The sequence below is a fragment of the Bos grunniens genome, chromosome 22 (genome assembly GCF_055505025.1).
Source record: "Bos grunniens cultivar Pamir isolate PY7600 chromosome 22, Bosgru_T2T1.0, whole genome shotgun sequence".
Lineage (NCBI taxonomy): Eukaryota > Metazoa > Chordata > Mammalia > Artiodactyla > Bovidae > Bos > Bos grunniens.
This window is the reverse complement of record NC_141186.1, coordinates 22,133,483-22,148,118: the sequence shown is the minus strand read 5'-3', so window position 1 is coordinate 22,148,118 and position 14,636 is coordinate 22,133,483. Positions and strand designations below refer to the sequence as shown.

The 14,636-nt window shown below is 43.9% G+C and overlaps 1 protein-coding gene across 8 annotated transcripts in view; it reads left to right on the top strand.

Annotated features, from left to right (window-relative positions):
- ITPR1 (inositol 1,4,5-trisphosphate receptor type 1) overlaps window positions 1-14,636 on the top strand; it is a 355,416-nt gene that overhangs the window by 14,543 nt on the left and 326,237 nt on the right. For all 8 annotated transcript variants that reach the window (XM_086366623.1, XM_086366621.1, XM_086366622.1 and 5 more), the window contains one exon: window positions 13,462-13,569. In XM_086366623.1, the coding sequence (XP_086222749.1) occupies window positions 13,478-13,569 (92 nt within the window). In that variant the 5' untranslated portion in view covers window positions 13,462-13,477. The remainder of the gene's footprint in view (window positions 1-13,461; window positions 13,570-14,636) is intronic.

Sequence of the window (14,636 nt, the reverse complement as noted above, 5' to 3'; positions counted from 1 at the left end):
CTGTAGATCAGTTACCGTTTTGGGGAAGAGTTTATTTAGTGGACATGTCTGTGAAAAAGCAGGTAGGTTTATCTGTGTGTGTGTGTGTGTGAGACATCTGAAAGAGCAATATTTAAACTAGAGAATGGCTCCAAACTTCAGATTTACGACTGTTACTTCTGAGATTGTCACGGAGGGTCCTGCTGGAAGTTGAAATCTCTGAGTCGGTGATTTCCTTTGGGACTAGCTGAAAATGAAAGCACAAGGCGATTTTCTGTGCTCCGGGGAGAAGTGCTTTGTGCAATAGAATAAATTATCTCTTGATGGGGACATGCTGCGTGTCTGAGGGATAGTCTGATTAGCCGCTAAGGGGACAAGAAGGCAAGGAGGGGGCTGCATGGAAGTGTGGTTGGTGGTGGGGGCATCTGTCCAACTAAAAAACAGGGTGCTGCTCATCCTCATTTTGCAATAAAGATGATGATATCGGCAAGATAGCTTTGCTCAAAGGAAGTTCCAAAATTAACTGTGAGAGTCCCCAGTAACAGACGCAGAGGTGATTGTAAAGAGAACCTCTTCTCTTGCAGGAGTCCAAAGTGAACAGGATGGGTTTTCTCTCCCCCACCCCCTTCCCGGATTTACAGCCATATTACCATATATGTGCCTGGGCGAGGGCGTCTCACCGTGACTTGTGCCTCTCTGGAGGGAGCGTCTTTGGCTACTAGCCAGGAGATTGATCAAATGCTGGCCACTCTTCCTTTTTCTGGGCATACTCTTGCGTTTCTTCTGAAAGCCCTTGTGGTTTGCCCAGCTTTGCCCACGGGAGGGGCTGCTTGACCTAAAAGTGTAGTGATGCCTTTTTGTGTTGGTGGTGACCGTGGTCCCTCACGTTTCCATAGGGCCAGCTGCCTGTGACCTCTTGGATCTCCAGGCACTTGTCAGTCTTTGTACATGAGCCCTCTTCTTCACAGCCTAACTTTAAAGAGGGCTTCCCTGGTGGCTCAGATGGTAAAGAATCTGCTTTAAGGGAAGCTTTATGCCTTTGTTCTTTTTAAGCGATCATTTTTAAAGCAAGCAGCAATGAAACCAGCTCTGAAAGACTTAGGCAAGAGCCCTTTGTTTTTTAGGGGTGGAGGCGATGTGGATATGACAAGAAAGGGCAGGAAGGGCTGGTGGATTCCATTGGCTGCATTTTTTCAGCAGAAGAATGACTTTCCAAGAGTATGGTGCTTTGGGGCCGAGTGACAAATCTTGGTGATGCCAGGGTGGACTGAGAAGGGCTGCGTGGGTGTCGTGTAGTCATCCGTTCTTCACCTGGCGGTGCTTGGGTGGTTTCGGTCTTACTTGAAATAGCTGGAGAACCTTTTGCTGGAATTGGCATAGACATATTCAGATAAAGGCCATGTCACAATGTGTCCCCTTGTCTACGTTCATTTGGACTTGCTGGTTGATAGGCTGATTGTCAACTGATTATGAGCCCTAAAAAGTTTAATATGAGTGGTTTATGAGAGTAGAAAAGAGAACAGATCAGAAAATATTAGGTAGCATGACAGCAAAGAGAAATGTTTCCTGTGTTTTGCTTCCTGTGTGCTTAGTCCATTGATTTCCTTTTTCTCATTTAATCCTCAACACAATTTTATGATCCCCATTCTGTAGATGGGGAACTCGACGCCCAGAAAGAGTACGTATAATATTTTGGTCAAGGTTACGAACATCCTATCACAGTTGTAGAAAAGTCACACGTTTTACCCTGGTCAAGTCCCACTGGAACTGGCTTTTTTCCCCCTAGCCTTACCCAGTACTTTCCTTCCTTTCCCCATTAATGCTCTCAACTTTGTGGCTGGTTGTCTGTTTCATGGACTTATCAAACACTGCTCTGCTATAGGGCCTTTGTACCGTACAGAGCTATTTTCTCTGCCTGAAATGCTCTTCTGCCTTTTTTTTTTTCATAACTGCCTCTGTCTTGACTTTCAGCTCTTACTTGCATGTCTCAACTTGTTCTCTGACCAGCCATAATTGGGTGACAGTTTTAATTCTCTGCATAGTACTTACCACTGTTTGACTTGATTGTTTTATTTTTTGTTTGTTTACTGTCTTCACTAAAATATGCGTGTCATGAGAGCCAGGGACCTTGACTGTCTTATTTGACCTCCATCCTTAGCACCTAGAGTAGAGTAGGGCTAATATCTAGTAGGTATTCAATGTGTTGAATAAAAAGGATTTAGGTTTCAAATCAAGGAATCCTGTCTAAAGCCCTGGCTATTAAGTTGTATATTTTGCATTTTAATCCTGTTCGATCCAGTTTTTCATATTTGTACTGTATGACTCCTCACTGCACAGCCAGCCAGTGCCAGAGTAAATCTGAAAATTTGTTGAAGCACTTTTTTCAGACTTTCAGGTTTTGATGCTTAAAAATTAACTGAGGATATGTTGAATTCGTTTTCAGGTCTCCTGTATCTTACCTCTCTGTATATTCATTCTGTTAATTTTTGAGAGTTTGATACTGAAACTCCAACTAAAGATATTATCTACTTAAAAATAATTATAGTATATAGTGGAACTATATGTAACCTTGTTCTGTATTTTCTAAGTCTCCTGTAATGTGTTTTCATACTTTCATAATTTAAGAAAAAAATAGATGAGGACCGCAAAGAACTTCTATTGACATCAGTTATACCAATCTGTATTTATAATATTCAAAATTAACGCTTAGAAAATTCACACAGAAAATATGAAAAGTAAACCTGTTGCACGTTAATACAGTAACATATTTTTTTATGGGCAGTAATTATATTTTCCAAAACAAAAATTCAGCGAGAAGAGTGTCATTATTTTACATTTCTCTGTAAAATGCTTTTGTTGTTGTTGTTTAGTCACTAAGTCATGTCCAGTTGTTTTGTGATCCTATGGACTGTATAGCCCGCCAGGCTCCTCTGTCCATGGGATTTCCCAGGCAAGAAAACTGGAGTAGGTTGCCAGACCTTCCTCTAGGGGATCTTCCAGACCCAGGGATCAAACCTGGGTTTCCTGCGTTGGCAGGCAGATTCTTTACCACTGAGCTACCAGGGAAGCCCAAATTGCTTTTAGATCTAGCTTAATGGAAGGTAACTGGACTCAGACCTGCCCCTGCCTCCGATCTGTTGTGACATCACATGTCTTGCAGCTTCTGGAGAATTCTACTGTGCATGAGAAAAGGCACTGACACCTTGGTGATCTTACGAAAATAGTTTTGACTTTGAAGATCCTCTGAAAGGGTCTTGGGAGCTCTTAGGAGTCCCTGGGGCACCAGTAAAAGCCACTGGTAGGATAGGTAACCACTTATAGAATAGGTAGGCTTTTCAGAAGGTTGGGTGGTGGCATGGAACATTTGAGAGGGGAAGCTGAAGGCTTAAGTGGCAGGATGCAATTGAGTGTCCCTAAGTCTGGGTATTGTATCAGAGCTTTCTATTCAGACATAAATGCACGGGAATGCATTTAAGCTGTTCTTGCAAAACTGAAGTTGCTTCCCAGCTAAAGCTCCTCCTGCACTGCAAAGGAACATTGCGAACTTGGAAGGCAGTGGTGCTTGTGTTCATTATTTTTAGATGAGCAAGATTACACCAACCAGTCCAGAAGTTTTGTAGTGGGAAGGGTCATTAAACAATGAGAAAGTGTGGGTTCCTCTCCATGTCTGAAAACAGTCGCTTCAAATGCAACTTCCTTAATGGCTGTTACTCTACAACCCCTTACTTGGTGGTGGTTGAAGCTTCTGGATTCAGATGAAGTTGTTTTGTAGGATAGAAGTTAGATTGTCTTTAAGTTTTATTGCCCATGGGTTCCCTCACAAATGGTTTTAAAAGTGTCAGGGTGAAGCTGTTAGAAGTACATGAGATACTCCATGCTAGCCAATTTCAGTGTTTAAGAAGGGAAATGAAGTGAAAGTTGCTCAGTTGTGTCCGACTCTTTGCAACCCCATGGACTATACTGTCCATGGAATTCTCCAGGCCGGAATACTGGAGTGGGTAGCCTTTCCCTTCTCCAGGGGATCTCCCAACCCAGGGATTGAACCTAGGTCTCCCGCATTGCAGTCAGATTCATTACCATGAGCCACTAGGGAAGCCCTAGGTGAGTGCAAATGCAGGCCTCTGGGGAGTAGTTTGCCTGTGTCTTGGGTGATGTGTACAAGATTGTCACAGTTAAGGTAAGTGGGCAGTACAGCACTTGGGACAGCTGGTCATCAGGGAGTGAGTGATGGAAAGGAGAGGGCAGGCAATATGAGGGGGTTTTCTACCTGACACCAGAGCTTGGAAGGGCCAAACTTTAATTTATTTTAAAATTATAATTGAGTATAGTTTTACTTCAGACGGTAAAGCGTCTGCCCACAATGCAGGAGACTCGGGTTTGATCTCCGGGTCGGGAAGATCCCCTGGAGAAGGAAATGGCAACCCACTCCAGTATTCTTGCCTAGAAAATCCCACGGATGGGGGAGCCTGGTGGACTACAGTCCATGGGGTTGCAAAGAGTTGGACACGACTGAGCAACTTCATGGATAGTTGATTTACAGTATTGTGTTAGTTCAGGTGTATAGCAAAGTGAATCACTTATATATCCACATTTTTTTTTTTAAAGATTCTTTTCCCATGTAGGCTATCGCAGAGTATTGAGTAGAATTCCCTGTGCTATATAGTAGGTCCTTGTTGATTATCTGTTTTATATATAGTCGTGTGCATATGTTAATCCCAAACTCCTAACTTACCCCTCCTGTCTTGGAAAGGCTGAACTTAAGGGCAGTGTCAGTGGGTTTCTTTTTGTCCCCTGATGACTGAAAGGCTGTTCAATCCCAAAGATCAGGTGGCTTCATCTTAATGAAATAAAAAGGCTTGCTTCTGCGGTCAGTAAAAATGTGGGAGTCTGTGGCTTTGGGGTCTGTTCACTGCTGTGAGGTCACGATTCTGATTTCCTCCTTTGTCCATCCACCCTTGAGATTTAAGTGATAACCTTAGTTCACTTCTTGGTTAATGAAAGTGTTCTAATTTGGTCTCATTTCAGAAGTTGCTAAGTTTTAAAGTCTTGAGTGGTGAGTAGGCGAAAGTTGAGATTACTATTTTTTTTTAGAGAAATGAATATAAGACATTAGTTAAGTGTATACAGTAGAAATAGATGGAAGAATTGACAATAAGTGAGTTTCAACCACAAAGCTTTTAGCAAAAGAAAGAAAAAAAGAGAAATCCAAATCTATCTTGAACTGCTTAAAATGAAATGAACATACTTCTTTTTGGATGAGGCTGTGCTTTAGCCTGTCTCAATACCAAAGTGGAAGAAAGTTCTAAATATTGAAGTATCATTCCTTTGAAGAGATTTCCACCCCCACCCCTCTTCCAGCAGGGGCCTAGTTTGATGTTAGAAGAAGGGTAAGCGGAGTTGAGGTCTGGCTGTCTCAGGTACTTTGAATCTGGGGGCCGAGAAACAGGACTTGGATGACCTGAGTGTCAGCCACCTGATGGGCCTGCAGAGGACTGAAACATTTCGGGGACCTGTGTTTATTCGGGTATGTTTCCAGCAGCGCTGACAGAGTGAGGAGGGTCTATCAATAGGAGAGCAGCGCAAGTTACAGGCAGTAGGGAGGGAAGACTTCGAAGGAAGTGAAGTGAAGGTTCTCATTTTAGTCTCACTTGAAAATTAAAAAGTGAGCCCTTAGTAAGGGCCAGGTATTAGGCGGAGCACTTTGGGGTTTTTGGTTTGTCCCTCATGATGACCCTGATGGGAGGCGAGGTCCTGATGAACGATAGGAATGGTACCCTCCCCCCACCATCCACACACACACACTTTATTTTTTAAAATATGCACAAGGGAGTTGAAATTCCGAAGTTATGTAAGTTGCTTAAGTACACACAGCAGGTAACTGATGAAGATGGAATTTGAATGCAGGTGTTCTAGGTTGATGTTTCTGGCCTTTTTGAACATGCCAAGGGATGGTCAGTGGGAGACAGGTACTTCTTTCCAGGGATAGATGTTAGACGTTTTGTTTCTGGCTCCCAGTGTCTCAAAAATCTGTTGAAAAGGACCAAGAGGCCTTTCTTCTCTGTTTTTGATCCAACAACATAAACTTGGCTTTAATTAGTTTTAGAAAAACAATCCCCTAAGAAACAGTGTAATTTCTTTTAAGCAGCAGATAAGTTGACGCTCTAGTACGTTGAACCCAAATTTGACTGCTTACATGTTCCAGGCAATGTGCTAGGGGCTGGGAAGCAGTGGGAATGAATCATTCTGCTGTCCTGGCCCTCGTGGCTGTGCTGTGTGCTGTGCTGAGTTACTCAGTTGTGTCTGATTTGTGACCCCATGGACTGTAGCCCACCAGGCTCTGTCCATGGGCCTTCTCCAGGCAAGAATACTGAAGTGGGTTGCCATGCCCTCCTCCAGGGGATCTTCCCAACCCGGGGATCAAACCCAGTTCTCCTGCATTGCAGGCAGATTTTTTACCAACTGAGCCACCAGAGAAGCCTTGCCCTCCTGGACTCATGGTCTAGTGGTGAAGACAGGTAAACTAGCAAACAAGTGAATATGGGATTTTCGGACAGTGGGAGTGGGCCCAGATAGTGTAATTGGGGTGCTATATGTATGGATGTGAGAGTTGGACTGTGAAGAAAGCTGAGTGCCGAAGAATTGATGCTTTTGAACTGTGGTGTTGGAGAAGACTCTTGAGAGTCCCTTGGACTGCAAGGAGATCCAACCAGTCCATCCTAAAGGAGATCAGTCCTGGGTGTTCTTTGGAAGGAATGATGCTAAAGCTGAAACTCCAGTACTTTGGCCACCTCATGCAAAGAGTTGACTCGTTGGAAAAGACTCTGATGCTGGGAGGGATTGGGGGCAGGAGGAGAAGGGGACGACAGAGGATGAGATGACTGGATGGCATCACTGACTCGATGGACGTGAGTCTGAGTGAACTCCGGGAGTTGGTGATGGACAGGGAGGCCTGGCGTGCTGTGATTCATGGGGTCGCAGAGAGTCAGACATGGCTGAGCAACTGAACTGAACTGATAGAGAAATGTGTTGCCAACCTAGAACTCAGGTTTGGGGTGTCAGAGAGGGCTTCCAGGAGGCAGTGACATCAAACTGGGACCGTAAAGGTGACTGGGAGTTAGTCCCAGGTGGGGGACATAAGGAGTGTCAGGCAGCTGGAGCAGCGGATGCCAACACCTGGCGGACAGAAAGTGTACACAGTATGTTGGGGGAATCAGGAAAAATGCGTCAGTGCTTGAGGGTAAAAGCAGTGGGGAGAGTCCAGAGAGATAAGGAAGAGATAGACAGGGACCGGATTATGGAGAGCCCTGAAGAGACTTGGGAAGGTTTTAAGCAGAGAAATACATGGTCTGCCTTAGGCTTCTAAAAGGTCATGCTGGCTGTACATGTAGAATAATGGAGGTGAGAGAGATGAATAGGATGGATGATCTTATTTGCAAAGCAGAAGTAGAGACAGAGACATGGGGAACAAATCTATGGCTACCAAGGGGGAAAAGGTGAGATGGGAGGAACTGAGAGATTGGGATTGATGTATATATGTTTTTGACACTATATATAAAGTGGATAACTAGTGAGGATGTATTCCCAATGGTAGCACTGGGAAGTCTACTTAAGGTACTGTGGTGGCCAGAGTGGGAAGGAAGTCCTGACGGGAGGGGGTGTATGTATACATATAACTGATTCATTTTGCTATGAAGTAGAAACTAACACAACGTTGCTTTACAGCAACTATACTCTAATAAAAATTTTTTAAAAATGAAACAACAAAAAAAAATCAAGGACCAGAATGAAGCCCAGTTGAAAAATGATTTTGCCTGAGATTTGTGGATTGGGCAGAGGAGTTAAAAAAAGTAGAGGCTTTAAGAAATATATTCAAGCTTAAAATCAGTAAGATTTGATGTTCATTTAAATGTCATCATTCATATGTTTGACATATTTACTAAGCACCTACCACGTGGTCCGCACTGGTGATAGGAATGCAGTAGTATGCCAAACAGATCCCAGACAGATCTGGGCTTGTATTAGGGCAAGAGATGGAATGAGTGTATTTTGGATCTGAGGGACCAGCACGGGCAGAAGTCCTGTGACAGGGATAAGGTGAGAGAGGACGGGAGGTGCCCCCAGACTTGTGGAGGTCAATCATGTGAGTGTGGAGGAGGAGAAGCAGACTGCGCAGATTTGGTCCATTGAGATGCTGTGGTCCATTGTGAGCTGAACCCCAGTAGCTCTTGGCCAGGAGATACAGACTTGTGGCTCTTCGTGGTATAGAAGCCGCTGGAGGCAGCAGAGTGGACAAGAGAAACGAGGAGGTGTAGGAAAGGCCGAGAGCAACACAGGCTGTGTGGCCTCAGAATAAGAGGACCATTTCACCCCGGGTTTCTTTTCTCCAAGGGGAGCTCTGAATCGGTGCATTTTTATCCCCACCTTTCTTAACAAATAGAATCCAGCATCCCGTTTCTTTCCACTCTGCTCAGGGAGCAGTTTCGGGGAGTGGGTGATGTGAGGCTCAGCAAACCTGCCCCAGCTCCATCTGCCTGTGGACGACACAGAGGCCAGAGTGATCTACCTTTCTCCACCCAGGTCAAGCCTCTCTGTGAGAAGCCTATTTCAGAAGTATTAACTGATCAAAGCAGTGGTGGGAGGTGGAGGGGGTATAGAAATACTGATAATTTTCATAGATGGCGTGATTTAACTTCCTGCCAGGTATCAGGTTTGCCAAAAAATTCACTTGGGTGTTTCCATAAGCACTCATGGGAAAAGCCGCATGAACTTTCTGGCCAACTCAGTACATCAGCAGGTGCTTTATAAAGATGATCTCATGGAGCTTTATGACCACCTGCTGAGGGAAGCACTCTATTTGTCCCCCTTTTACAGATGGGAAAAGTAAGGCTTAGGGAAGGTGTGGATCTGGCCCGAAGCCCTACAGAGAAGAGCTGACAGAGCCAGGTTGGAACCCTGACAGGATGGATGCTGACAAGCCAAGTCTCAAGGAGAAATGCGAGAGTGTGCATGCGTTCAGAGGTCTTGGAGCATCAGAGGACAGACCAGTAGCAGAGATTCTGGGAGGCGCTTGTCATTGTGGGGAGGGGTGGGGACAGGAGTGTTTGCCAGCCAGGCTCTTTGAACCTAGAATAGGCCTCATTGCCGGTCCACACGGAAGACAAGACCATCCCTTAAGCGACATGGTGGGGGTAGGGGTGGGGGTAGTTCTATTATTGGGCGAGACGTGGAATTACAGGGTTTACAGGGTTGCTTCCGACCTTTATTCTATGATTTTGTATATTTGGAAAGTTCAGAATGCTCTGTGGTTGGGAGTTTCAGTATAATTCTACATTGTTCAGCTTTTTCTCAAGGGGTGAATTTGGCAGGATAATTACCTTCCTTAAAGTAAAAATATGTCGTCATAGGACACAAAAGAGTCCATTTGTGTGATACCCAGCTGACTTCTTATGCAGGAGATCCTTTCCTTTACTGAATTTGATTTTTTTTAATTTATTAATTTTTTCCAGTTTTATTGAGATATTTGACATGCAACATGTATAAGTTTAAGGTGTACAGCATAATGATTTGATGTATGTATCTATTACAAAATGATCGCCATAGTAAATTCAATTAACGTCTGTCACCACACAGTTATAAATTTTTTTTTCCTTGTGAAGGAAACGTTTAAGACCTACTCTTGATAACTTTCAAATATACAATACAATACTATGACCTACGCTTGTCACGTTGTACACTGCGTACCCAGAAGTTATTTTCTTAGACTGGACAAGGAAAGTTTAATATAAAGAATTTTTTTTATTTTTAAAAATTGAAATGTAGTTAATTGCAGTATTACATAAGCTTCAGCTGTACCATGTAGTGATTCACGATTTTGAAAGACATTTGAAGCCCTAAAATCAGCCAGAAATAACAGCTAGTGGACAGAGAGATGGTTGGAGCTCTGGAGCTGGCTTGTTCTCATAGATACCTGCTGACCAACTCAAAGTTTCTTAGTAGCGAGCCCTAGGTGTCAGATGTACCAGGGTCCTGCAGCTCACTGGCAGGGTGGCACCAGCTGTTCTTCCGTGAGGTGATCCCCAGCCACTGTGTGAGTGACACAGGAGCCCTGGGTACAATGATGAGGAGTTCAAAGGCACAAATGGTCCAGGATCAGATCCATGGGCAGGCTCTCCCATCCTGCTTCTGAACAACAGGAAGTCTTCCAGAGATGGCTCCCAGGATGACTTTCTACCTCCTCCCCTCCAGACCCCAGAGGCCTGTTCTGTTGACTATCCTGGTGTTTACTTCCAGGACATCACTGATGGTTGTGCCCTGCCCTCCTCCCCTTTACTCCCTCCTCATCCTTTTCCTCTTCCTCCACTTGGCTAATGGTAGGTGAGGGGAAGCTTCCAAAGGTTTCCCACCAGACCAGAGAGGGTCTGCCTGGTCCTTTGTGAGGGTACCCATTGTTTGGGACCCTGGGAAGAATCTGTCCCTGCCCTCGCCCCCCTCTTTTTTAACTAGGATGCCTGGCAGATTGCTCAGTTGAGGACCATTAACTTTGGTGGATGCATTAACCCATGTTTTCAGGAGGAAATATAAAGTATGCCTGAAGTTTATTTGTTCAACTATCTACTTAGTAAGAATATTGATTAGGAAGAAGAAACTTAATTTCCCCCCCTAACTTATCAAAGTATTATGTGGCAGCGACAGAAAAATTAGAAAATACCAAAGAAAAATTAGCAAATGGAATTGTGCACATAAAATCAGTTCTTAATATTGTCACCAAGAATAAGAATGGTTAACATATTAATCCATGTTCCAGGCATCGCCATTGATGAACAGCTCTGTTTACCAGTCATGTGGACCAGAGTTATAACTCTGGCCTTCCTGCTTGTTAATTATATATGTCTTGGACATCTTAGCCTTTTGGCAGCTCAGTTTCCCAAGAGCAAAATGGTAATAATGGTAGTTCCTGCCTCATGCTGTGGTCCTGAGTATTTGAGAAGATTTGTAAAGGTCTCAGCCCAGTGGTGGGTGTGATAATGCTTGCCAAATGCTAGCCATTATTATTAGAAATGGTGGCAATGGAGAACCTTGCTGCATGGGCCTGGCGCCCGGACTTCTGTTGTGATTATCAATGCAAGCAATACTGAGTATGTCATGCTTTGTCATTCCAGGACACTGAATAGTGTCCAGTGCTTCCCATTCAGGACCTAAAGCTTCTAGTAAGGTGACCAGGTTGTGATCAAAGTTCAGAGACTCATGGGCATGCTGCTGTTTCCCGGCCTGGTCTCCACTGGGGCCAAGAGGGCTGGGAGAGACTCAGTCACAGTAGACAAGTCCCTTGCCCTTCTCCCTAGCCTGTATCTGCTTGCCTGCATTCATCACTGTCCCTGGATCCTTCTGGAAGTTTCTAGTGTGAAGACACAGATTCGGTCTGACTCAAAATTCAAATAGAACTTGTTTCCCAGTAATCAGTCCCAGAAGTACACTGACTTCCTTACCCTTTATAAGACTTTTAAATATAAGCACAGAAGGAAAATACCAATGCTCATGAGTGGTTTTGTTTTGAGTGTCTTTTTGGGATGTTGTTTAAAACAGGGGTTCCCAACCTCTGGAATCTAATGCCTGATGACCGATGTAATAGCAGTAGAAATAAAGTGCCCAATAAATGTTATGTGCTTGAATCACCCCCAAACCATTCCCTCCTCTCCCCGGTCCATGGAAAAATTGCCTTCAGCAAAACCAATCCCTGGTGCCAAAAAGGTTGAGGACCGCTGTTTTAAAACATCGGTTTGCCTATAGGTGTGAAATACACAGTTAAGAAGAAATGACAGGATGATAGATTTGATTTCAGAGAGTGGGATGTGTCGAGCCGAGTCTCTGCCTGTTGTTTGTGTATCTCTCCCCAAGGTCTAGAGATGCTGGCTCTTTTGTTTTGAGAGTTTGTGTTCTCAGTTGCGCGCAATCTCTCTACGTAAGTTCATGTTCAAGGCAGTGCTCTTTATCTCTTGCAACATCTTGGCTGCTGGAAGGACAGATGAGTTTTTCCTCGCTGTTTCTCACAAGCAGTGAACTGAGGTTCTTTTATGGTTTGTTTTCAGTCCCTGCCACTCCTACTAAGGGAGGAGAAATGCTTCTTGAGGTTTCCCGCTGATCACTGAGGCATAAGTCTTCTGAAAAGAAAACTTGGCACCCGGAAAGCAATTTCAGGAGAGCATACTTCTCCATGCCATTCCAAGTCTTGTGGCGTGGTGGGGTGAATGCTTTCTGGCAGGGAAACTGGAGTAAAGAGATGGGCAAGGATGTTTAAGGGGGTCTGGGTTTGGAGGAGAGGTCTGGGAAAGACTGAGGTGACCCTAAACGTCTGTACACCAGGTGCCTGAGGAAATGATGAGGAGCTACTGCAGTCCATGCCAGCACACACTCTTTGCACAGAACTGAGCTTGTTTTTTATTTTTATTTTTACTTTTTAACTATGCTGTGTGGCATGTGGGCTCTGAACTTCTCCAACCAGGGATTGAACCCTTGCTCCCTGCCGTGGAAGCACCGAATCTTAACCATTGGACCGCTAGGGAAGTCCTTGAGCTTATGTTGTAAATTTCAGGTTAGATTTTTTTTATAATTGACTCCCACTCCTCAATGTTTATGACCCTGATGAAAGCTCTTTCTATGAGTCATGTCAATATTTTTGTTGATAATTTGTGTGTGTGTGTGTGTTGTTTGTGTGGTGATTACTGGGCTGTGCAGAGATTTACTGACTTTATGAACATGTTCTAGCACTGCCCCTCACTGTGTGTGTTCCTGACCAGGGTTCTTAAGGGACTGCAGCCTGACTCTTCAGTTGTGTTGGAAGGGTTTGGACCAGGTGCTGAGTCTTTCTGCCTCTGCATGGGTTTCGTGGTGAAGGAAGAGAAGGAAAGACAATGGAATAGCATTTGCGTGAAGTGTATAGGTTGTTGAATTCTTAAAAGGCCTCTAGAGCTTTGTGGTATTTATTGCTAGGCTTCCTCATATTAATTCTGTTCCTTTGGTGCCTCAGCCCCAGGCCCTGCCGGACCCAAGTTTTATACCAGGTGTTTCCTTCTGCCTGAACATTCCCTGAGGCAGATTGAGCATGTTAATATTTCCTAAGTCAGACTTTCCAGCTCCTAATCATTGCAGAGTTCTTGGCAGACTTCCCTGTAGTCTTTATATTCACTATTTATTATCTAGGGTCTTCAACTTGGAGAATTGGATTCAGTCATGGTTTTGTTAGAAACAAGCCTTACTGTGGTTGGAATACCCTGAAATGAAAGGATAGATGGGGAAAAATGTGGCTGCATATGTCCTGCTTGGCTCAGCGAATTGCCTGCCTGTCACACACTGATTTAAATTTGACTTTTAAGCAGAACGCTTTGGAAAATTGAGCTAAGCCAATTCTCAGTGACTATCCCACCCCCAGTCCCGCCCCGAGCATTTCTTTCCTTCTAATAATGTTGCATATTTTACTTTGTCTAGGATTCTCAAGAAAGACATGTCTGACAAGATGTCTAGTTTCCTACACATCGGAGACATTTGTTCTCTGTACGCCGAAGGATCGACAAATGGATTTATTAGCACCTTGGGGTAAGAGCACCTGGTTTCTTGTGTGGCAGGGTTTGTTTAAGACATCAGAACATCAGCTTCAACATTGTGATTTTTCTAGGACATGAATGTTCCCATTTTATTTGATTTTTCCAGCGATGGTTGGAATCACAAATATCAGATCTCATATTAGCCAGGTTTAACCTCTTACACAAAAATGCCATTTGCCCATCCGTTCTGCAAGAGTGAAATCTCATCACTTAGTACTATTCATTCAGAATTATTGTAATAGCCTCTTCTTTCATACGTCAGAGGGAAAGTGCCAAGTGTATGGGATGAATGTTCAGATTAGTATTTACAGACCCAGGGAAGTGCTTTCTGTTTGTAAAAGCGCTTATTTTTAAATGGTGACTTGTTTGTTGTACAAGTAGAGACCAGAACTTCTCAGGTGCTTCTCTCTCTTTGAGGCACAACGTTTTCTGCCTCAGATCACTGTGTGCATCTGAAAGTTACAAATGGCACCAAGTTCTTTAAATCAGATTTCTGGTGTTCTGTTCTTTCTTCAGTTGTTTTTTTCCCCCCAAGTCTGTATAACTACATTCCCTAATGTATTCATTTGATTATCTTTTGCCTTCTCCTCCTTCTATTGTCTGGAAGAGGAAATGAGAGGTGAATTAGTCCCGAAGGGCAGGCACAAGCAGAATGGGGAGTGAAGGTGGTTATCTCTGTAAGAGTTATACATGGTCTGTAATCTCTTTGCATGAAAAGGAGTGGTGGGTGGCATTGTGGTGTTTGGCAAGAGCTGATCTCAAATGTGGGGGCGGGGGAGGAAGGCAACAATTTCTCTAAGAACCTCATTGTCACAGCAGCCAGAACCATCCTTTTTAACCAGACTTCCTATTTAAAGTATGCTGATTCTCTGGTATTTTGTAAAGTAAGTGTATTCCCAGGCTCTCATTCAGTTACTCCATCCTCAAGGAACAAGTTATTTCAGGTAAAGAATTCTATAGCTCAGCTGGATCTCTCCGAATAAAGATTTTATTTTCAAAAGTCATCCAGTAAAAATGAGTGATCCATGACTGCTTGATCACCAGTCAAGTGGCTTTTTT